Source organism: Hyaena hyaena, unplaced genomic scaffold (assembly GCF_003009895.1).
Source record: "Hyaena hyaena isolate Hyena2069 unplaced genomic scaffold, ASM300989v1 scaffold_185, whole genome shotgun sequence".
NCBI classification, from domain to species: domain Eukaryota; kingdom Metazoa; phylum Chordata; class Mammalia; order Carnivora; family Hyaenidae; genus Hyaena; species Hyaena hyaena.
In genome coordinates, this window is record NW_024080816.1 from 1,601,631 (window position 1) to 1,626,384 (window position 24,754).

Here is a 24,754-nt window from a genome sequence, read left to right on the forward strand (position 1 = left end):
TGACAACAGGAGACCACGAAGCTCAAAGATCAATCTCATTTTGGCCCACAGTATTAATGCTGCTTTATAAAGCTCTATGACAGGTCACTTAGACAGTGGTCCTCACAGAGAAGACTCTGTTAGGTAGGCAGGCTGTAGTGGTTTTAGCACAGCAGATGAATGTCTTTGTCCGAGTCCCTGAGGTGATTGCTGATGTTGGCCAGGTGATGGAACTCATCATTTCCCTGCTCTCTAGAGGGATCCTGGACTCAGAGTGCCCAGTTCTGCTAATGCAGCCCTCACTAATTGTGCAGAGGGTTGGTGTGACTTTAGACCACAATTGCAGTCTCAGAGATAAGAACCAGGCAGTAAGGAGTGGAGCTTAGCTCTCCTTAGTGTTGTCTCATTTGTTAATGAAGTGACATTCTTCCACATCTCCTGCTCCTTCATGCAAATCACATATGTGACATAGCATAATGATTTTTGATTTTTGTTTGCTTTGGGGACTTTCATTAGTCAGGAATGCATGTATAGACATTTTGAAAATACTACATAGTAAACACTTAGAATCAGGGGACATTTAAGTAAAGTATTAAATAATTGCTTTTAAAAATCGATTCTCAGTGTTTTACTTTATAAGAACTATGTGCTAAAGGAATGCCTTATAAGGGCAGTGATTTACAGTGTACTGTTGCCTATTAGGGTTTATGTTTTGGAGCAAGGCATTTATCAGTTTTGAATTAAGAACTCCTTCCTGTGGGCTCCTGGGTGACTCAGTCAGTTAAGTGTCAGACTTCCACTCAGGTCTTGATCTCACTGTGTGTAAGTTCAAGTCCCACATCGGGCTCTGTGCTAACAGTTCAGAGTCTGGAGCCTGCTTTGGATTCTGTGTCTTCCTCTCTCTCTCTGTCCTCCCTGCTCACACTCTGTGTCTCTGTCTCTCTCAAAAGTAAATAAACATTAAAAAAAAAAGAACTCCTTCCTGGTTCTAAGTATTCTTCCCAAAGTGGGAAATCTGAACTACATTTCTTGAATCCAGTCTGCTTGCTTGTGATTTCTCATAATTTTTTGGGAACCAAGGCTGAGTCTCTTTTGCTGTTTGCCATTTCTTTTATTTGTTTCTCATTGATTCAGTTTCATTTTATCCTTTCCAATTGGATCAAACCCTGTCTATCTTCTGGTCTTTGATTTATCCTGTCAGTGTTTTCTGAAATGATCACTTCTTTTGTGCAGCTGTCATTTATTGAGCATTTACTGTGTGTTAAGCACTGTGTTAGTTCCTGGATTACCAAAGATAGATAAAACTCTTTCCTTTTCAACAAATGTAGAATTTAGTTGGGGAGATGGGTAGTAAATTGGCTTTCTGACACAAGCACTCTCAATACATATACTTTTTTTTTTTTTNCTGGGCTCTGCGCTGACAGCCTGGAGACTGCTTGGGATTCTATCTCCCTCTTTCTCTGCCCCTCTCCTTCTTGCTCTCTCTGTCTCTCAAAACTAAATACATAACTTTTTTTTTTTAAACTTTTTTAAAATATTTTTTTAATTTATTTCTATGAGAGAGAGAGAGAGAGAGAGAGACAGCGTGAGCAGGGGAAGGTCAGAGAGAGAGACACAGACTCTGAAACAGGCCCCAGGCTCTGAGCTGGCAGTCAGCACAGAGCCCGATGCGGGGCTCGAACCCACGAACCGCGAGATCATGACCTAAGCGAAAGTCGGACGCTTAACCGACTAAGCCACCCAGGCGCCCCAATACATATACTTTTTAACCACGGGATTTTTTTTATCTCTTTGGTTTCTGGAAAAAAAAAATTTCCCTCTCCCTTCAGGGGCACCCTTTTCATTTATGGTCTTGATCACATTCTCTCCTAGGACCCTTTTATATCATTTTCCCTCTGGCTTAGATCTTCAATATCCTTTTCTCCCCTGGCCTTGTCCCCTTTGCCTGTGATACACTCTTTTTTTCCCCTGTAATGAGTAACAAACCATCAACACACTAACACAGCTTCTCCCAGGCCCTGAAAACTTTTCAGACCACCTTTTTCTTATTTTACTTGCTTGTGTTGCAGAATTTCTCCAGAGAGTGTTTTGCTTTTCTGCTTCCTTGTCTTTATAATTTGTTTACTTCTTAACTCCTTTACAATCCAGATTCTGTAACTTTCATACCTATTTGTCCATTAAGAGCTCTCTCGTGTCACAAAATATAATTACAAAATACTGCAACCACAAATATATCAAGAGGAGTGGTACAATGAACACCAATTTACCCAGGCATAAGAACCTAGCATGTAAAAATACATGTGAAGCCCCAGGTTACCATACCCTCTCTTAAATACCCACCCCCATGTTCCAGCATTATTCTGATTTTGGTATTTATTATCTCCACCCATTTTGTTTTAAATACTCTTACTATATTTACTACTACTTACTATTATTCTTCCTTTCACTCTAAATATAGCATTTTTTTTTTTAGAACATTTAAAACTCTGACCTCCTACTTTAAACTGACTTCTTGTCATTCACATCATTGGACAATCACAGTGCCCTTGTTAATGCTCCTTCTGTCTTCTTCCCCAATAACCATAGGTGCACCCCCCAAATGCTGACCTTGGGCTTGGTTTACCTTTTGTGTTGTTTCTCTGGAGGTGGTTCCAGATCTGATAACTCTAGTGTCAGTCTGTTTTCTGAACATTTCTAGTTGCCTTGTCACTAGTTTGACCTCCTGTTTCCCGAAACAGAGCTCTAACTCAGCTTTCCATGAACTAGATCTTCCCCATTTCTTTTGATTCTGCTACCATTTCCCATGCACAGAATATTGAAGCTTTAGTGTCATCTTTGACTGTTCTCATTTGTTACCCACATTTTATCTTTCATTCTTGTCCCCTGGGTTTTATCTCCACATTGTACCTGTTCTTTTTTTTTTTTCCCTCTGGCTCTAATGCCTGTAATCATTTTACCCAGATTATTATAATAGCTTCCTAATTGGTGTCTTTGCTTCTGTCTTTTCACACTTCAGTCTGTCTGTCATGCTGTTGCCAGATAAATCTTCTTAGTGTATACAGTAATGATCATACCATGCCGCTGTTGAGAAGCTTTCAGCAGTTTTGACTCTTGGTGGATAACAGGATAAATAGCAACTCTTTACAGTGGAGCATAAGACCCTTCCAATAATAATAGTTCCTATTGACCAGTCTATCTCTTTCATTCATCATTGCTCTCTACAAATCCTACCTTATCTTCAAGGCAAATTGGATCACTTCTCTAGGAATATTATTGGTTCTTCAGTTCTAGCAGAAATACTGCTTCTGCTTAGAAACTTTCTCTTACCACACCAGCTGGAAGGAATCTCATTTTCCAAGTCATCTAGGATTGTGCTTCTGCTTTTCTTATCACATTCTGTTTTATTAAGGCTGTTTTTGTACATGGCTTATCTTCTGTACTAGATTGTAAACTTCATGAGAGCAAGGACTGTGCCTTAACTTTCATGTTCCCTACACCTTCCCGTACTTGCCAAGTAGGGCTTTGATGAGTATTCTCTGGCAGTGACTAAAAATGTTTAAAATGTCCTTCTGTATAATAAATGGAAGAAAAAGCAAGAAACTGAGCTGGAGAGGGCAAAAGTGTATCCCTTATCAATTAGCAAATTATTCACGTGTTCCCACTTTGTTACTTCCATTCTCCTCAGACTTTGTTTATTTAATGGTCGGCTACTGTCAGCCTTGGACACTAAAAACACTTAAAATGTGTTTGGGTGGTCAGAGGAGTATGCTTTATTTGCAGTTAAAAAAAACAAACAAACCTGCCTTGATATACTCTGTGCCTCCAAATAATACTATTTGCAGGGCATATCTAATTTCCTTCCCAGTTCTCAACAGGTACACTGTGCTGACCTCAAATTATCTACCCCCAAATAGTCATAATGAGTCAGACCCTAGGACAATCTCAAAGAACAAAACTGCAAGCACAATTTAGGATCCCATGTTTTTATATGATGTTCTTTTTCATTTAAGCCATTTGGATACACTCATATTCTTGTACTGCCTAGTTAAGGTATTTCTCACCTGATTCTTTCTTTCTTCCAGCCTTTTACTGCCTTTCACATGCATCCTCATTCTGTGAAACTCAGATATTTACTTGATTTCTAGTGCTTCTTACCTCTGAAGAAACTGTTGCAAACAGTACATTAATGGCAGTTATTTGGTTAATTTTTGACTGTGATAAATTACTTGATGGCTTTAAGTCTCTTCTTTTTCTTCCCATGATGTTCTTTTTTCTTTTTCTTCCTTTTCTTTCTTTCCTGTAGTTTTAATCTATTGTTATTATTATTTTTAATAGTAGCGTCTTTAACACAGTAGCAGTAGTAAACTTTTAGAAGTGAAGTATAACATGGATTCAGAAAAAGTGTGCAAATACTAAGTGTATATAGCTTGATAGATTTTTACCAAGTGACCATACCCAGAACCACCAAGTAGATAGAGATACAGAATATTACCTGTACCTTAGAAGCTTTTGTTGTGCCTCTTGCAGCCATTACTCCCACCGAAGGTCAGCACTATTCAAACTTAAGACCCTGTTCCTATTTTTAACTTGTTCTACTGAGTTTCTGACATCTTCTGGGTTTCTTAATTTGGAAACCATCTCCACGTTCACTCAAATTTATTCCAACGTGTTTCCATTTAAATACATATGGATATAACAGTCTGTGGTTTTACAAAGATTTTGGAACTTCAGGTATATATTGGTATTCCACTTTTTAAATTTGTTTTCTATGTTTGTGGATTTCATATAAATGGGTACCATTAGTAGAGTTGCTTTTTTCTGTGGTAACTCTAAAATGCAGCGCTGGATTTCCTGGGTATCTTTGAGTCTCAATCTTCCTGAGAATTTAAACTATTATTATGACAGTAATTTAAACTATTATTATGACATCTTCAGTGGGGCTGCAAGCTTCCTGATCCACAGACTTCAGAAGGAAGTAAATAAATTAATACTCTCTTTACATTCCTAGCAACTTTTCATGGTCATACAGAGGTAATACCCCACTGGATGCTCCCCAGCCTGTTTTTTAATACTCATTTAAGGAAACACATCACTGGTTCTTTCCTCTAGAAGATTTTCTCATAAAACATTGACTTTAGCTTATGGCAGAAAGAAGCCATTGTTACTGTTTGACCTGAGAGAAGATGTATGAAGTGAATTTTTTGTTTTCAGACCCAAACAGGATCGGTAAAATGTTTGATCTTTTGGAAGTTTAAGATTTGTGCTTACCTCAGAATGCTTTTGCGTTTGCAAATATCTTGATTGTAAGTATTCATCATTTCCCTATTATGTTATAAACTACCTCATCTACCACACCCTTCCCAAATCTTTTAATTTTTAAATTTTTCATAGTGTATCAAGGGATTATGGCATTTGGATATGTCCTTGATGTGTTTTTCTGAAACTGAGCCCTTGATTAGGCTGTCAGCAGATGCTATATCACATTGATTGCTCTAGTTGGTACAGAGACAAGTGTCAACCAGAGCAGTTTCTCCCTTTTGCAATTAAAAAAGAAAAAGATGAAGCTTTTAAGTATTGTTTGCTTAAAGGGGATGTTTGTGCCACTGTTTAAAGTGATTTAGAATTGGGTCGTATTCATATTTTCCTTAGGCATGCTTTCCTCTCTTGGTCTGAGGTCGCATGATGATGTTTTCAGTTCACAAGCTTTCTCCCTCAGTGTAAAAGATCAATTTTCTTTTTGGTATGGCACTTATTATTATTTTTTTTTTGTCATATGCTCTGATGTGGTATTACTGTGAGTAAACACCAGAGTATTTAGCACCCACAATGCTTTTGACTGAAAACAAACCAAGACCCAAAGGCATGCCTGCATGTCTTATTTACAATTTGGACCATGATCTTGTCCCCTGAAATCTTCAGGCTATTCTGGCTGAGGTTTCTATTTGTTGAAATGCCCAACCCAGGCTGCCAGAAGTCATTTGGAGAAGGTGTAATTGTAAACACGAAGTAACATGTACAGTTTTAAAGCAGACTCTTCATAGAGGAGAGAGAGATTGAGACTGGCCATCAGAGATAACAAAACAGTACTTCCTTCATCAGAATCGTTACAGATCTTTAACTGCATTTTGACCTAGTTAATCCATGAACTGTTAACTCAGATTTTTGTCCTTAGTTTTTAAGAGCATAAGTAATAGAATAGATAGTTCCAAAGAGGAAGGTTTATAGAACATAAAAGCGGGTACTAGGTTAGAATCAGTAGCTGGCATGTAAGATTGTCTTTTTAACCTGGATTAAAGGCTGCTACCTTAGCATAAAGGCATGCTAGCCTTCATGTTTGGCTAGATCATCTAATAATTTGAAACATGAATGAAAACTGTTAATTTCTAAGAAAGAAAAGTTTTCCAGTTTTCTTAAAATTTAAACGCCAGGATCCAACTAGTATATTCCAGAAGTTTTCTTCATGATGATTAGATCATACTGCTATAGAATACTTGGCTGTTGAAAGAGCGGTATTTTACCCCTTAAAGGCTAGTAATGGAAGGAAAGTAGGAACCAGTGGAGAGTGCAAGGATGTAGATATAAATGATACGTGAGTCCTAATTGTGAAGATGGACACCTTAATGTGTATTAGAACTCTTCCTTAAGAGGTACCCTTTCATTTCTCATCCTTCCTTTCCTCCAACATGCAGGCACAGCAGGGTAATATTTCATCGTTCTGTATGGGTTTTTTTTGGGGGCAGGAGGCTGGACTTTCCACTGTCCTCCCATCAAATTACATATCTGACTCAAGGGAAAAGAGGCAGGTTAGATTATGATTATTCACAAAGGGAAAGCCTCAGTTAAAATTATTGTTAGTTTTACTTTTTCTCGATTCTTTTTTTAGTGAGTCAAAAAATTTTATCCCTTCACATAGAAAATGAAAACTTTACACAATAAAGTAGGGCTGGCAGTTTTCACAAGGGAGAAAGGTTGCTGTCAACGTTTTTCCTTAGGAATATGGAAATTTGGGTGGATTATCTGTTCAGAGGAGGTTTCCTTTATTAATTCTTTTTCCTTTTTTCACTTAAGACATCTGTTAACATTTCACACAGCCCAACAGATGTTGCAAAGCAAGTCCCATACTTTGTTCTCAAGAAAAATGACATTTCCTCAATTGGTTCCCCCTACCTCTGTGACTGGGCCCAGCCTGCTCCTTCTGCATAATTTGCATATATTAAGTTATATTCTTAATGCCATACAAATTTGTAGCTTCAGCATTATTTTTATATAGTAAAGCCTGATTTGATCAGAAACTAGTTTACATGTTGCTTTAGAGTTAAGAGAGGCCATATATAACATTAAAAAAAAAAGTCTCCTTTGAGAATGGCAGCCTAATTCCACACATAGAATTGGATAGCCAGTTATTAAAATATTTTTTCTATAAAGTAAATGAACTACAAAAGCTTGAGTTGTTTTGCCATAAGGAAGTGCTGATTGTCATGCGATGTGGAGCGTCATTTTTATTATTTTGGCAAGAACAGGGACAGTTTTGTCTTGACAAGCCATTAGATGAATACCAGCATGTGTCACATGAAAAACCACTGATCTTTAACCCAGCTCTGTACTTAACCAACCCTTGAAAATGAATAGTGAATAAAAGAAGAGCAAAGGCCAGTTTACTGTCATTACAGATTACAGAATCTGTTAACAGCTGCTGAACTGAACCCAGGGAATTACAGGTATTGTTCCGTGAACCAGCAGAAGTCCTGGATATGCTTGTTACACTGTGTATATAAATTATATACATTTATTTGATATTTGCTCAGGATTTACATTGTTGGAAACATAACTAGAAAAAAGTGAAAATCCTTGAGTACTTTCTCAGTGTACTAAATACATGCTATATCACAAAACCATATATGTTTACATACAGCTGTCTCGGAGGTTTCCCTGTCCCGCAGTTATAGAACTTATTTTAAGAAAGCAATGTGCTTTTAAAGAAATTATCAGTAACTATTCAGAAAAAAGAAAAAGTATGCAATATCCCCACATTAAGAAAAAAACCCACAAATATACATGCAAAGCAAAATCCTTTGTTCATTTGTTTCTTCAGGTATTCATGTGGCTGATATTTGCACCAACTTGTGATTTTTTTTTTTAATGGGGGGAAGAACTTAAATCTACCTCAATACCAAAATATTGAAAAGATCAGTAACATTTTAGACAGTCAGTTGTGGGAATTATTGCTTACAGAGCTAACAAGAAAGAACACACTTTCTTACTCTACTGGTGGAATTGCATTGTGCCTCCCTATAGTCTTGTTATCCCATACTAACTGAAATGCAAATTCTTTGCAACTAATTGGATCTCATTGAGGGTACATGCACAGTATGTAGTTATATGCAAAAAGGTTTTAAAAAATACAGTTTCTCTGTAATTACAACTTTTAATTACTATGTAAAACATTAGCATCTATAGTATAGGTTTAGAATATATATATGTCTAACTTTTTACAAATTACTCAAAAACATGATCTATGAAATGCTTAATAAGGTACCAGCTCAAAAATTAGAGGAAAAATGTTTGCAGCAATTAATAAACTGGATTTCAGTAAAGTCCTGTGAAAATAAGGACTTTTGTTTTGAAGTTTAGGATTTAGTATCTTAGAGCCAGTATACTAAAATCATGTTAGTAGTATAATCCTTTTCTTGGAACATTTTAAATGTTAAGACAACATACACATCAGAAATCACTTCTAAAAATTGTTCTTTTTGTTTTTTCCTTCAGTTCTCCAGTGTGTTTTAACATTGTAAACTGCATTGAGTTTCTTCCTTTTTGCAAGTGTATATCTGCTATGTGATGTTGTATGATGGAGATGTTCACATTTCCATAATGTCTTTAATAATTTGGGTGCCATTTAGACCTAGTTGTTGTATTCTTGAGTTCCACGCTCCATCTCATTCATGATCAGTAAATGTGGGAAAGCCAGCTCATAGCCTTTAGTATTTGTAGTTCTGTAACCGGAAATACATGGAATCAAGGCAGTAAAAAGCAATTACTGTGGAAATGATGCCTTCCCCCACCCCCCCAGCCTTAAATTAACTTTAATACAGATGATTCCAGACAGCTACTCCATAAGCTACAGACTGTATAGCCAATGAACAAACTCAGAAGTCCTCTTTTGTGCCTTCCAGGTTTATTTTTTGTACCTGTGCTCTTCTTGCTAGATCGAAATTTAGCCCAACATCAAAGACTCTGCATGCTGTGTTTATATGTGGCAGTGAGTGGCAAGTTCAAATCATGTATTTTGGGGATTTCTAGAGGCGTCTATTTTGTATTTTCAAAACTTGATTTAAAAATGGATATTCTGCAAAACATGGCATGTATGTATGCTTGAGGTTTCATTTTAGTTTACTCATTTATTTTTAGGTATTTGGGTTAACTGTTGTCTTTTATTGTAATAAAGCTTGTCCTGTTTGTAAACTAGTCTTACAAACCAGTTAAAATTTTGTTTGCTGTAATCCATTTAGCAGGTGCAGTACTGTATGATAGATGTGTTCTGAAAAATTTTAAACCTTTGAAGGGTATCATGGTGCTTTTGAGGTTTGTGCCTTGGCAGTAATATGCAGGTCCTAGTTACACTGCAGACCTGTTTCATCTAGAGCAACCTCAAACCTTGATATCTGAAAGAGCTCAGTTTGCCTACGCTGGGTAGCATTTTGTCAAAAGACTGCTGGCTGGGCAGACCAGATTTGGATGTATTAGCTAGTCAGCCTAATAACCCTGTACAGACTGTATTGATTTTCTAGGAGAGAGTTTATGAACTAAATAAACTTGGGGTTGGTGTCTTAATAAACTGCTTCTCTCAGTCTGTCACATTTAGTTACGGAGCTGTGCAGTTTAGGGGGAAAAAAGGCTAATTCTGTTACAGATTGTTCACAGCAGGGTCTCCAAATTAGCCCTTTGTTTTGTAATGCCACCTTGCTTGGGCTCGCTTTGAGCACATTTCTCAGTTTTGCCCTAATGAGTTGCAACACTGATAATGTGGCTGATGATCTTTCATTGATTTCACTATCACTTGCTTGTCTGGTAATTGATCCGTTGCTGAGCCTCTAGTTAATTATATCGGCTTTGACATGGCCCGGTCCATGGGGAATTTCAAGTCTTGCAGAATAACAGTTTTAATAAAAGAGTCTATTACTGCAGGTGCTTGCTGCTGCATGCCAGTTGATTTTTGTGGTGTGTGTGTGTGTGTGTGTGTGGTGGGGGGGGATGATACCTGGGAAAGAAGAGGACTACAGGACTGAAAGAAAGAAGAGGTGGGGGCTGCAAGAAGAGGAAGAGGGAGTGAAGGAGAGAGGAAGGAAGGAGGGGGAGTGAGAGGGGGAGAGCTGGAGAGCAAGAGGCAGTTGAGAGAGAACACGCAGGCAAAGCGATACAACGGAGCCTGAGAGGAGCGAGGAGGAAGCTTGCTATTGACAGTGTCCTTAAGCCTCCCACAAATAACAGCCATTAGTGGGAAGGTCAGGAGCTGAGCAGGCAGCTTGACTGAGGCACTGAGTGCCACTTCAGAAATCAAGAGGCTAGCAAATTTTAGAGGGAGTTTAAGTGGGTAATAGCTAGCTGTAAAGGTACAGTCACTGTTGACAATTGACTCATAGGGGCTTTTCCTGCCCTCCCCCCTCAAGAATATTTTTATTGACCACAGGTGGACTTCATATATTTTAAGGCAACAATTCTTTGGGTTCTTGTTTGTTTCTTCTCAGATATTGAATTTGCTGCTTTTGAGACTTTTTTGTGCTTAATGGTGGTGAACCGGAGGGAAGTTTAACAGAAAAGCTTTCAGGAGATGTCGGTTCTAGAGGGGAAGGCACATTTGTGTCAACATAGTGTACGTTTTCTCATCTTTTCTCATTGTCCACTAATGACACAGAGCTGCCATTGAAGCTCTTTTCTGTTTCTTTTGTTGTTTCAGAGAGTAAGGTTTATTGTTATTCTTGAGTTAAGAAGGAGCAAGGAGAGTGGTACATTTGTCCTCGATATTTGTAGGTGGTTGAAGATTAATGTTCCTTACATTTTAAGTTTAGGAAGGATGGCTTTTTCCTGCTGACTACTTTTATGAGATGACATGAATTTAGCTTTCCATTTTGAAGTTACTGTTTATGTACAGTGCATTTTCTTCAGTTCTGCTTTTCCATAAATAAAATAGATAAACACTATCTAATAAATAGATGTTTTGTTTTAAAACTGGTTTAATTAAAAATACAGCATCCTCTTCAGGTTATATTTCATCAGGCATGCATTATAGAATTTTCCGTAGAGATCTTGAATGAAAAATGGAATTTTTACATTCATTACTTTTTCCCTGAAATGGGACAGGCTTTTTTTCTTCATCTTTTTCTTTTTTATGATTTGAAAGGATATTGTAGATGCTTCATCCAGGAACTTTAACAAAGGGTTTTTTTTTCTGTTTGTGAACTTTAAGAAACGGTACCCTTTATTCCTTGCCATTCTATTTATTATTACTTAACATCCAATTTAGTAATTAATGACCAGAGGAACTCGATATTAAACAGTATCTATTTATTTGGCAAATGTTTACTGTACATCTTCTATGTTCAAAAAACTGCTAGGTTTATTTATTTACTTTTCAGAATGGAAGGTCAAGTTTCTATGTACATTATTTTCTCTAGGAGTTTATATGTGGTTATAAATAGCCCATCATATACTATATGACTTTTAGGAGCTAACATTTAGACAACAGCTGAGCCAACTTAACATTCTCTTACCACTGAATATTTTTCTTTCTTCCAGTATAATTAGAAAAAAAAATGTTTAAGCAGAGCAGTTTACAAATGTTAAAAGTAAAGTCTGATGTCAGATATTGCATGTTATACCCAAAGCATTGTTGGAAAAATTTCCCTGGGAATGGCCTCAGCTTCTCCTTACCCTGTGTGCCGTCCCTGATCATGGTGCTGCTTGGAGTGTGCATAAGTGTGTATCTATCTGTGTGTTTGGAGAGGGGTTAGTGCAGGGTGTCATTTGGTGCCTGACAGTGGAACAGTGCAGTTGACTCTTAGCTCTGCTATCCAATGACATGCAGTGGCTGAGAGTTTGAAGCTGATGGTTGGGTCTCTAGTGCTGCCTGCACACCTGACAGGCAGCTGTTAAACCTAGCAAAGGCAAGCTCGGGGAGTCACAATCTATGCATAAATGATAGGGGTATCTGTGCAGAAGGTGCGAAGGAAGCTCTGACCCCCTCCCTCCCCCAAATCTCCCCCTTCCCAAATGAAATGCACAGTTCAGCCAGCTTCTTAACTACACTACACTCCTGCTACTGGCTGCCAAGAGGCTCAAAAAATCCACCTTCACTTTTCAGTCAGAAGAGGCAGAAGTGGATGTGAGAGAAAGAGAGACACAGAGAGACAGAGAGCCAAAGAGGGCAAGAGACTTGACTTTAAGAGACTCCTGTACTGACAACTCCATGCAGTTCGGAACCAGAACGACTACGGCTGAACCAGGGTTCATGGGGACATGGCAAAACGCTGATACTAACCTCTTATTCAGAATGTCCCAACAGGTAAGTTTTTCTTGCTTGCTTTTTTTTTTTTTTTTTTAAACCTTGAATTGTTATGTGTACTTTTGTTTCTGCTGTTTTTCTTTTTAAACATTTTTAAAAATTTGATCACTCCACAGTTAGGCTCTGTTTTGTCATAACTGTGGTGTTGGAATGTGCAGGGTTACTTCATGATTTCCCTGAGGGCTCCTTAAAAAGGGGAAAGGATACAGAAGTAAAAGAAAGCAAAGGCATTCGTTGCAAAGTTTCACAGTATAGCCTGGGTCATGGGAAGACTTTATTTCTTTGTTTTCTGTTTAACATTAAAAAAAAAAAAAGCCACCACCCAACAAATGTATCTTTTTATCTGTATTAATCACTTCATCACAGTGTCCGCTGTCTCGGAGTAGGTTCTCCAACCAAACAGCCATAAAATGTAGGGGCCCCTCTGCACAGCCCAACCGACTTCACGGGCTGGAAGCAGCTCGACTCCGACCTGCGGAGAGGAGGCTGTGCAGGAATCGCTGCCAGCGCCGAGGGTTGCGGAGGCAGCGGCGGCGGCAGCGGCGTGAGTGGCGGCCCGTGCCGGCCGGTCCCAGCTCGCCTGCACCGGCCGAGGCCGCGCTCCCGCCCGTCCGCCTCCACGCTCGCCCCTGCGCTCCCACCGGCGCCGGCTCCGCTCCCGCACACTCGCCGGTCCGCCCACCCGCCCGCTGGCCGGCGCACTCACACTCGGGCGCAGCCGTGGTGTCCTCCCCAGAGCCGCTGCTGGGTCAGGGCCGCGCTGCCGGCGGCTGGGTGTGCTGGCTCTGCCCGGAAAGCCGACGTGTTAGTGCGAGGTCGGCGGCAACTGATAATTAATCACCGGAGTCGGCGGCTCGTACCATGCGCTTGGTGATACGCGCCCTGCACACCCGGCTCTTCTTGCACAATTGCTGGCTCTGCGGCTCCGGCTCCGAGGGGGAGCGAGGGTGAGAGGAAGCGAAGGGAAACAACCCAGAAACTTTCATGTTGGACTGTGCTCAAGCGAGGGAGGGAAGTTCCCTGGTGCCTCCCTCCTAGACACGTCTTGCTTTTCAAAAGCATACACCAAACCCACACAAAGCAAGAGTTAGCATGATAGTGTCATCCACACAGCATGAAACTACTACTGACAAATGCACTTGGATTTTAAGTAGATGGTAGTTAAGAAATTGGTACTGTTCCACTCATTTAAAGAAAATATATTGCAGTTGCTTTCTTTTTCTAAAACCTGTATTGCTTGCAAGAGTTCATGAGAATTAAATACTTTATTGAGTTAATTAGATTTTTTTAGAGCATTGGTAATGAAGGAAAGAAAACAATTTGGTAGGCTATAAACTACCAGAAGTTTAGAGGTACATCTGCAAAAGCCAGTGCTCGGAGCCAGGGTTTTGTAGCATTTAGCTAGCGAACAGTTTTATCATGCCTTTCTAGATAGGATACATGCGTTTGAATAAGGTGTATTTTGACATATCCTGTAGAGGGACCCTGATTACTGCTGATACAGTAAGCTGGGATTTAAATGTAATCAACATAAACCCAATAAGCAACTCTTTTACGAGCCATTTCCCATTCTTGCAAGTTAAAAAGTTCATTTCCTCCCAGAGATACTCTTTGTCATTGTAGAGTGCCTTGAGAGGTGTGTTTCTGAGACACATCCCTGCCTGCCTGGGTGGCTCTCTCCATAGTTGGAACACAGTATGTTTTCACTGACTTTAGGAACAAGCAACTTGTGCCGCACTTTAAAAATTAGATGTCACGTTTAGGGTTTTCCTTGAGTTAGGGGAAGTCAAGTGTGTGTGAGTGGTGTGAAGGGGAGATTGGTTTAGATTTCCATCTAGCTAGAAAAGAGTTAATAAAACCAGATAGAGATAATGATCAATTGATAAATGGCTATTGAACCACATAGATGGTGTTAGATTGCTTCTTTGGCACTAGCCCATTTCCAAGTAGATTTGAATCTAAGGAGACTTTAAATCGTGGAAAACATTTTAGCTAAAAAACAAATAAAAGTAAATTATATAAAGGATTGATCAAAATTAGGAAAATAATTTGAAATCACTGAGAAAAAGAAACTTGTACAGCTAAGCTATTATGATGTCTTTGATTCAGTTATTTGACTTTGTGGATACAGATCTATTTTGTCTCTACCTCTGTGCATGTATATGTGTCTTAGCATCAGTTGACTATATGGAAAGAGTAGAAATATAGGGAAGTGATGTATGCATAAGGAAAGCTATACAAAACTATGTAATATTTTACCATTTACTAAACAGAGTAGTAAAATAAAAGGAGAAAAACACAATTAAAAAGTGTGATTTAACTATATATGTATATATGTGTGTATATATATATGTGTGTGTATTTTTATTCTTTGATTTTAATATAGTGACTCCCCTCACCCCCTTTTTTTTTTCTGTCATGGTTACTAAATGTTTATCCTCCTGTTCATTTTTGGAAAGCATGTAAGGAGTGTATGAGTTTACATATTTTTTTTTCTCCTTCAGGATAAAAACATTTTAGTTTGAGTAAATCTTATGTAAACTTAAATTCAAACTGTGTAGATCTAAAAATATATGTGCTATATACATGTTTAATATGTTTATTTTCTGTACCTATAGTTCATCAGCAGTGCTGATTCAGAGTGTGTGTGTGTGTGTGTGTGTGTGTGTGCGCGCACGCACGTGAGCGTGTGCTTGAGCATGCAGCAAAGACACTTTTCTTGGAATGATATTTCTTGAAGCCAACAGTTTCAAGGAATACTGGTTTCACTATACACTTTAAGCCACATTTTGTTTTATTACAGGTAAAAGTCCAGTGTAAGCAGGTATGCAGAATTCTGTATAAAGAGGTTTTTGTATATTCTGATTATTTTAATTTCTAAGAAAAAATTGACTTAACTCATGAAATAAACAATTGATTGGGTGTACTTTTTTTATTTCAAAGTTTTCTGTAGTAATATAAAAACTATAAGATTTACCTGATCATTTATTTAAATATTAGAAAAGACTAGCAGTTTTCAAAACTGAGCTACAGAGAATTAATTACCAATATTATTTAACTACAGCAACACTTGTAGTGGGAAATATCTCATGAATACTGACATTTAATAATCTAGATTTGTGTCTTCTAAAGGTAAATTAGAAAGTAGGGCTATAAAACTCTTTGTCTTTTGTATGAGCAAAGTTGGATCTGCTTATATGTAAATCTGTCAGTCTCTCTACGACTATCAAAAAGATATCGCAAACTGAAGCCAATTTAGATTTGGTGGAATTATGTTTCCCTTAAGTTCAAGATATGATAATTTTACCACATTTTCCTGCCTTTCTGCATCTTTCCCATGTTTAAGTGTGATTTTTTTCAAAAAGGGTATTTTTTTTCCATACAGACAAATATTTGATAACCTTAAAGGGCATGACTTTTGGCTTTTGTAAAGGAAGTTCTTTTTTGAGTTACTTTGATCAGTGACAGGTCGAGAATGGCCAGAAACCCTTTGCTCATCTTCTGTGTTAATCTCCTAGAATCTAGGATGTTATTTTGCTCATTTTAACCTCATTAAGTTTTGTTAAAACCAGAAACTAAGGCCTACTTTTAAAAGTTTTTTTTTTTCTGAATCAGGTTTTAAAAGGGGATTTTTCTATTTTTATAAATATTTTGTGCACCTGAGAGACTATCAAATAAAATTCTTTGTAGTTACTTCAAGGAATGCAGTAGTCTAATATATTTTGAAATCTTTTCATACATGAAACTGTAACAGGTAAATGGTTCCAGCCCATGTTTTACACATTATTAGAGGCATTTACCTTTTATTATTAGTGAGGTGTATTTAACCTGTTTCAAATAAAATGTAGATCCCTTAATAAGGTCTCTTTTCAGACACAAGTGAAATACTAAGTTAGAATTATAAATGACTCTGTGCATCATTATGTAGTAATTTAGGATTCACCCAATGATGTAACAAAATTAACAACATAATTTCATTGTGAAACTGTGTCTTATTAAAGAACAACTGTCTGACATTCTCTTACAGTTGCTTTATTTAACTTCATGCAAATATTATTAGTAGTGACATTTTTCTATTGTGCATTAGGTTCTCTCATTAGCATGATGTGTTAGTTATCACCAGAGAAATCATTTCTTGGGTAGGTGAGGGGCAAACCAAGAAAGCTAAAAATTAAATCAACGATTTACATTAATACTAGAGCGTCTGCTCACCAGAGATATGACAGAGTAAAGCAAACTTTCTTTCTAATATAAAATCTAGCACATTCAGAGAAATGATACATAAAATATATTGTAGGAAATATATAATAACATTGCTGGAATCCATTTAAAAACATGTTTGATATGAATTTTTCTCCCAGTAGTCTTTTAGTTCTTTCTATTCATATAGGCAAACACAGTTTCAGTTTGTTGAGTCTGTATTTTCAAGTGGAAATGGTGGTTTTGTCTGACTTCCTACCCCCCCCCACCAAATAATTTAAATGTTTATTCACCAACAGTTTAAAAGGCACATATACAGTTTCTCTTATAAGTCAGATACCTAATTGTATATCGTGGTTTGATTCTTTATTGTTTGTGCAATGCATTTTTATTCTAAACTCTATCCCACTCATGAAGCCATCCCTTTTAACATAGGATGTATATTCTTATTTAATCAGAGCCCTGAGTAAAGCAGTTGATAGTTAATGGTCTTTGAAAATGACTTTCATTGCCAGGCATCATCCATCCCTAGGTTTCTGCACTTTTCCCTCCCTTTTTACTCCCCTTCTTACAGTTGGTGTGTTTTGGTAATCACGTCTTAAATTGACCAAACTTATGGTCTTGATGTGAAAATATTTATATTAGGAAGCATGTAATTTCAGCCTGTTGAATTACCAGGCTGCTACCTCCAATTTAGTTCTCTTCTCTAATTTGAGTGATAATATGTTTCATTTTGAAGTTTTAGTTATAGACACATAACCAAATATAATTCTTAACATCCACTCTGATAAGTAATACTAAAATAGGAATATTTGCATAATAGTGAAAATACAAATTGTAGCATTGGCAGGTGTGTGTTAGCCTGTACTTTGTAAGTCTGTGTGTAAAATGCAGACTTCACTTAACAGATGCTGTCCAATTTGTAATACAGTGGGAAGGTAATAGGATCCTATACGTGGTATTTATGTATATGTCAATGAAAATAAAGCATGCACAAAATATTCTCAGATGTGTGTATGGTATATGTGAAAAACCTGCACACAGATTTCAAGATTATTTTCAACACCATACACTAAGTGAATTTGAACACAGGTGATCACTTTGAAACTGTTTTTCCCTTATTTCTGTCAACTGCAAACTGGTACTATGTATTTGTGTGTGTTAAGTCTTGTGCTTAAGGTGAGTCGAGTAACCACAGTTAAAAAATAAATCCCTAAAGGTGTAGATACCTTATCTATAATTGTAGGTGTTTTTTATAATTATATTTATGAGTGTATCTTAACATTCAGTGATAAATCCAATTATTCATGCATGGCTTTATGGAAATGTGATTAATGTAGTGACAGTACAGATTGGGGCTACCACAGCAACACATCCTCCCTCTTCTGTGTCAGGGTTAAGAGCCGCGGCAAATCCTCCCTAACTAATTAGATGCTGAGTAAGGCATCTCTGAGAAGTTGGGGCAAAAGTGAATGGGTCACAGCCAAAGCAGGATTGCAAGGACTCCAGTGATAGTGAAAGCATTCAAGTTTGCCAGGTCGTTGTGACACAGGGAGATGATTCCAAAGGAACAGACCGTTACAGATAGTGAGCTGGCGTCATCTACTTCAATAAAAACAAAAATTCTAGTGCTTCTGCCTTCCCACCTTATATGCTAATATTACACATACTTAAAGAAAGTTAAATTGGGCATCCACTTATAGCAGTCTGCAAGGGTTTTGAGAGGATTTTCCTATGAACATGAATAGCTAATGACTCTGTACAGCCTAAGAGGTATTTTTTCAACTTGGGAGTCCTGATTAGAATATATATATCAAAAGGAATTCGAGAAGAAACTAGAATTTGCTTGCTTTAGCTTGTGCCCATAACTTGAATCCTACTGTTTTACTCTAAGAATTAACTTCTTTTTTCCCCCCACAGAATATTGTGGGGAACTTTGTGGTCATAGAACAGAGTGAATCGTGGGATGACTTTTTCAGTGAGAAATTTTGTCTGGACTCCTTTCTTGTTACTGTCCAAAGAACATAGAATATAATGGTTCCAAGATTTTCTTTCACATGAGATTTGGAGCCTGGTTTGTTATGTGCATAGAATGAATTCTTCACCATGTGAAAAACCTTTTGTACCTTTGTACCTCTCATAGTATTTTTTTGCTGTTACATAACCACACTTCTCTAGGCCTTGGTCAGAAGATTGGGGATTGTAGGAAATGATTGATCTCACCTCTGTCTGCCAAAGCTGATGCCATTTTTATTTCCCGAAAAGCAGCTGGCTTCCACATTTTGCTTGGTGATCTTTATCTAATGAAGGATGGGAGAGGGGGGAGAAAGAGAGTCAAAGACCCTTTCAGGGAACTTTGACATCTATTTTTGAGCCTTAGAGAAATAAAGGAAAAGAGGCATAATTCAGGAATAACAGCCTTTATATCCTGACATACAAGCAAAACATTGTGTAAAAGAGGGGACTTTTTCTTATAAGGTAAACTAGTAAATAGGCAAGAAGAATAAATTGAAAAAACACTCTTGAGCATCTCAAGCTGTAATAAAGTTTTAGTATGTGCAAGATGACATACCAGAAATGATACCTGGGACTGTGACATCCACGGTGCCTACATCTCACTGAGCATGACCTGTACTGCTCGCTCTCTCCCTCCCCAGGTTTAAAAAGAAAGTTTAGTGAATAGGAAAAATGAAAGTCTTGATTCTTTTTTTGATTTCTGCATTCCCCATAAGAAGCCTAGGAAATTTCATGGTAGAACATTCAAATCCTAAGGTGAAAAAATTTATGACTGGAGTTCATTTGGTTGAGGGCAGCATGCAGTGTCATTCTCTTCAAGCACTCTTTGTAGCCCTTCATGCCCCAGAATCAGAGATGAGGAGAAGGGAGGAAGTGCTGTATCATTTCTTCATTCACAGAGTCTTCCTTAATGGAAATGCTGGTGGAACAACAACGCATTACTCAAACTGGCTAGCTGAGAAATCAGATTCTCAGCTTATTAATCATCCCAATTAAAAAAAAAAATTGATCCTTTAACAACGAAATAATATCCTTTTGTTTTTCTTTAATTAAGCACATCAGTTTTTCATTTCTCCCTGTTAAGAAAATGAAAATAATCTTGAACAGTAGGAAATTACTCATTGAAACACTGATTCTCTTGAGCATATCTGACATCTTATTTACTCAATATTTTTGGACTGCAGTGTTATTTTGCTACTGTCTTTAGGGTTTGTGTACTGTTGAGGGAGAAGGGTTGATTTAAGTCTCATTTCTATTTGGTTGGCAGCAATTTACTTAATGACCTAAATACATGGTTAGTCTGTTCTTTCTTCCTATTTCCATTTCCTATAGACCTAATTTCTTTCTTCATTCTTTCCTTTTACCTCATCTCTCGTTTTATGAATTCCTCCTTACTTTCACTCGCTCTTTTTGCCCTAATGAAAGAATTGAAATGTACCTTAAATGTAACAGAAACTGAATATGACCTTTTTGCCAATATATCATTCCGGCAGACGTATGGGACAAGAGGTGCCACCCTCAGATGTGGGTCCTCAGTGTGTGAGTGCTGACAGGAAGACTGTCCTGAGTTTTGCTACGTAAGGGTTCTGTAAGTCAGGGCGTGATAAAAACGTGTAACCAGGGGCCCAGGCTTATCGTTCAGAGGCGCTGAAAGGCAGCTCAGTTTGATCCTCTCCCTGTGTAAGAAAGTACTGAGCTGAAGAGATTTTGCTTTTCTACTTTTCTTCTTTTTTTTTAAAAAAAAAATAGTTCTTAGATTTATCATTTTGTACAGTTAGGCTTCTGTCTGTACAAGAGAGCATTTCCTTAGAAGGAAGAAAACACATAAGGTTTTCCTTCAGTAGGTGGAAGGTATGGCTCTTTGAGACAAACTGCAGTAAGAGTTAACTGAAACATTTAAAAAAGGAATTAAAATGATGGCAGGGCTAATATTAATGGATGACATTATGAAACTGAAATTGAAAACATGCAGTATATACATAACACAATGAGGAGGATTCACTACTGTTTTGTTTTTAATAAATTTTAACTCATTGTCTTACATGGTGGAGAGATTGTTAAAATTGACAAGATTAAAAAATATTATTCTATATGGGGAAGGCATAGCTTCTAGTCTTATACCTGCTGTGCTTTTGTGTGACTGTCATGTGAATTTTTCAACTTTATTAAGGTGTTTTTAAGTGGCTATTTGTTCTCTAGACAGTTCTTTAGGACTCCTATTTGATGATCAGAGAACCTGAACCGGGGGTTTGAAAAGAAAAATTTTAGGATAATGAATATTTTGCATGCCAAAAATAATTACTTTCAGCTGGCTTAACATAATAAATCCAATATTAAAATGAGAATCTCTATTAGGATTTTAATAATGTTTTCTTTTTCTTCTTTAAATTTAAGCAAGAAAGATTTCATTGACTTAAATCATTAAGATGGCTATTTGGGGCACGTAACCAGGCATAGGTAAAGAAAGCTGCCCAGGTCTGTGCCCTCTGCTACTGCTAGTGGGTAGTGGACACAACTGGGAAGCCACTTTTAAGATATGGGAGAAAAATTATACACCGAGCATATTCCTGAAAATACCCCTTTAGTGAGAATGCCCACAAACATTCTCTTTATTGACCTCATGCCAGAACCTAACTCGAGTCAGCAAGGTTGTCTGCAGCCTTATCTAATAATTGCTTTTCTTTTATTCTGTGTTTTTTTAGTTATAAAGTTAGAGTACCTGAAAGAACCCAAGTCATAGCCCTGCTCTAAGACTTACTATATTGCTATGGAACATATTAAAAATTCATATTGTTACATGACCATAGATTTATATGTGGTGCATAGATGCAGGAAAGTCTGCACCTGTCCATTGGTTAGTGGTGGGAATTAAGTGGTTTATTTCTAGGTTTGTTGGGGATTTGTTAATGGCTGCCTCAGATGCAGTGAGCGTATGTATGGCTCCCCCTCTTAGACAGAATTCTCCATTTTAGGAATCTCATTGTAATGACTCATTATACCCTGTAACTTTTCTGTTCCTTGAGCATAGCTTTTTGATGAAGCTCCATGTCATTCATTGGGAAATAGCTTTTGATTGATTCTTACTTTGCAAATTGTTGTTTTCAACCAGTGACAAACTGTAGTTCTCCTCATACAGGTTAAAACTAAGTTGGGATAGAGATCCAAAGGTGAGAGCCTTTAACTCCGACTTCAGATATCTCATCATTTTCCTTCCTAGCCTTTTTTTTTTTTTTTTCGGTCTCTTGAGCAACTTTGGAAAGTAATCATGGGGCTGAATAAATCTTAAAATATGTTACCAATCCTATTATCTACTAAATAGAACTCATTGTAGGAAAGAATTTTTCCAGTTTTACTTTATTTTTGACGCTTATTGTAAATTAAGCAGGAAAGGGTAGAGTTAGAAGTCCAACATCTGGGAGAGCTTGTTTCAGTAGCCAGCCTGGAAGCCCGAACCCTGGCTTCATACAGGTGAGACATGTTATGGGAATAAAGGCCTTATGCATTTAATGAACCCCGCCTGCCTGTCATCTTGGTTTTTCATGCACCATTGTTGTTCAAATAAGAAAAAGAGAGTGTTCACAGCCTGTGGTGAGATTAGAATAATGAAAATGAAGTGTTAATCTCTTGATAGCAAGTACATCTCATATCCTGCATCCTGGGCCACATTCATGCGTGCATAATATATTCCAGGTTTTCTCATGACCAGAGAACCTTGGATGGATATTCATTATATTAAAAACACCCTTTTGGTAACAGTGAGAAGTTGGTTATTTTAACTTGTGCAAATAGTTATTTTTAATAATTTCTTAATAAACCAACCAGTCAAACCTGCCTTACTAGTGTTCTGATAAAACCACTGTTCTTTAGATGCCAGTATTCCTATTCTTTGGGTCTCTTTTTAAAAAAATTTTTTAACATGCAGAATGCTGACCTGAGCCTCAACATAAAAGCCTATTTCAAGATATACTTTTTCTAGAATTCAGTGATTAATAGAAAGAAGGAAGGGATTAAGTGAGCACAGTACTTTAATTCCCATAGAACATGAGTTAAATAATATTAAATATTTATTATCTCATATTTTATTCTTCATCTTAAAACAATAAAGTACAAAGAAAAATAACAAAATCAGGAGTCTTCTAGAACTACTTTATGTATTTACAGCTGCCATGATGTGATCCTGAGGAGACCAGTTTAAAGCTTTGGTCATCATGGGTGAGAATTAAATGTGTTTTTTCATAAAATTTCCTTTCTAAATGTTATAGTTGATCAAGCAACATGAATGTAATAAATTATACTTTACCTAGAATTATTGTTTTAGCTTTTGTTTTTTGCCATTTTTTGGTATGTTTTAAAGTTTTGTATTATTTTATTGAGTAGGCTCTTTGCCCATCGTGGTGGGGCTTGAACTCATGACCCTGAGATTGAGAGTCATGTGCTCTAATCCACTGAGCCAGCCAGCTGCCCCTATTTTTGTCATTTTACAGTTGAGAGATTTTAATTTGTTTCTAAAGCTGATACGTTTAATGAAGAAACAGTAAATTTAGTCTTAGATCATACCAAAATGTTTCAAAAAAAATAATGTGAACATTTATATGCATGCTGTCCCATAAGATCATCTCTTTAAGAAGTACCTTAAGAGATGTTTTCACAAGAAGTATAAAAGGAGTGGGGAGCGGTATATTAATAATTGAGTTCCAGGTGTCTGCTTCTAATTACTAAAATTTCAAACATAATGGATATTAAGGAAAAATACTTCCCATAAGGAATATATCATATTGTTGTTCAGGTATCAGGCTTAAGACTACTTATGGAGCTCATACTTATGGTTTTTTCTCTTTTCCTATTTCAGTTGGGAGTTAAGGAATGCAATATGATCATTACAGTTTTGTGAACTGTTACCAGAAGTTGTTCAAGTTGTTAAGAATCAAGAGAATTTGGGGATTAAGGTCTGATTGTGAAATAAATTTGGTATATATTCAAAGATTACTTTTGAAAGGTGAAAATGGAAGAAAAATGTTTTTCTCTTAGGAAGGAGACACCTAACCAAAAAATAATCTTTCAAGAATGTGGACCAATGATAAAACATCATTTCAAAATAATATACTAATGTTGATTTAAATTTTACTTTTTTTAATAAGATGTAATATGACTGGTCATAGCCTATTTAGTACATTACTGTACAGTACATCAGAGATAGCCTGTTAATATAGTTGGATGAAGTGAAAAGGCATTTTGTTTCTTTTGCTAAAGAAAAAGATTAGTGAAGTCCACTAATAGGTAGAAATACTGTGTTGCTGTGGTTGATTGGAAATAGTGAATTATAAAAGATTTTCTCCTTGTACTTCATCTTAGTCAAGAAAAAGAACAAGTAGAAATACATGGTGCCTTTGTCATAATCATCATCCTTAAGGTAGTGATCATTTTTAAAGAAATATGCCATGACTATAAGGGTCGTTTGACCCTGCAATAATGTCTGTTTAGTTTAAATATATAAATAATCATATTGTGGCATACATCTGGTGCCAGTAAAGATGTGTATTTGCTGTAATACAATATTTATGCATCCTAAATGTTGACTTTTAAATTTACCTTGAAGATACATTCTGTTTTCATATTAGGGTCGGTTTTCACTTCAGTGAATGGTCATCATAGAAAGGAAGTGCAGAAGTGTTAACATGTTAAGGAACAAAATGGATGTGTAGATCTGGGCAGTAGTTTGACATGAGCATCTTTTCTGGTCTGAAACACTGGTTGAAAACCAGTATAAATCTTTGTCAAACCATTCGCTAAGATGAGATCATCAATTCTGGACTTACTTTTTAAAGCATTTTAATTATGAAAATGACTTTGCATTTATTGAACAGCTGTATTTTGAAATTCTGCTACGTTAAGCCCATGAAAAGTGTATTTTTAAATTTCTATTCCTAGATGCTCTTCTCTTTTTCTTCCACAAACTCTACAAAGTGTCTTTGGAGTAATGTGACATTTTAAAGATCAGGA

The 24,754-nt window shown here is 37.0% G+C and overlaps 1 protein-coding gene across 4 annotated transcripts in view; it reads left to right on the top strand.

Moving 5' to 3' along the window:
• BNC2 (basonuclin 2) overlaps positions 1–24,754 on the top strand; it is a 436,346-nt gene that overhangs the window by 128,545 nt on the left and 283,047 nt on the right. For all 4 annotated transcript variants that reach the window (XM_039240935.1, XM_039240932.1, XM_039240934.1 and 1 more), the window contains one exon: positions 12,338–12,538. In XM_039240935.1, coding sequence (XP_039096866.1) covers positions 12,338–12,538 — 201 coding nt within the window. The remainder of the gene's footprint in view (positions 1–12,337; positions 12,539–24,754) is intronic.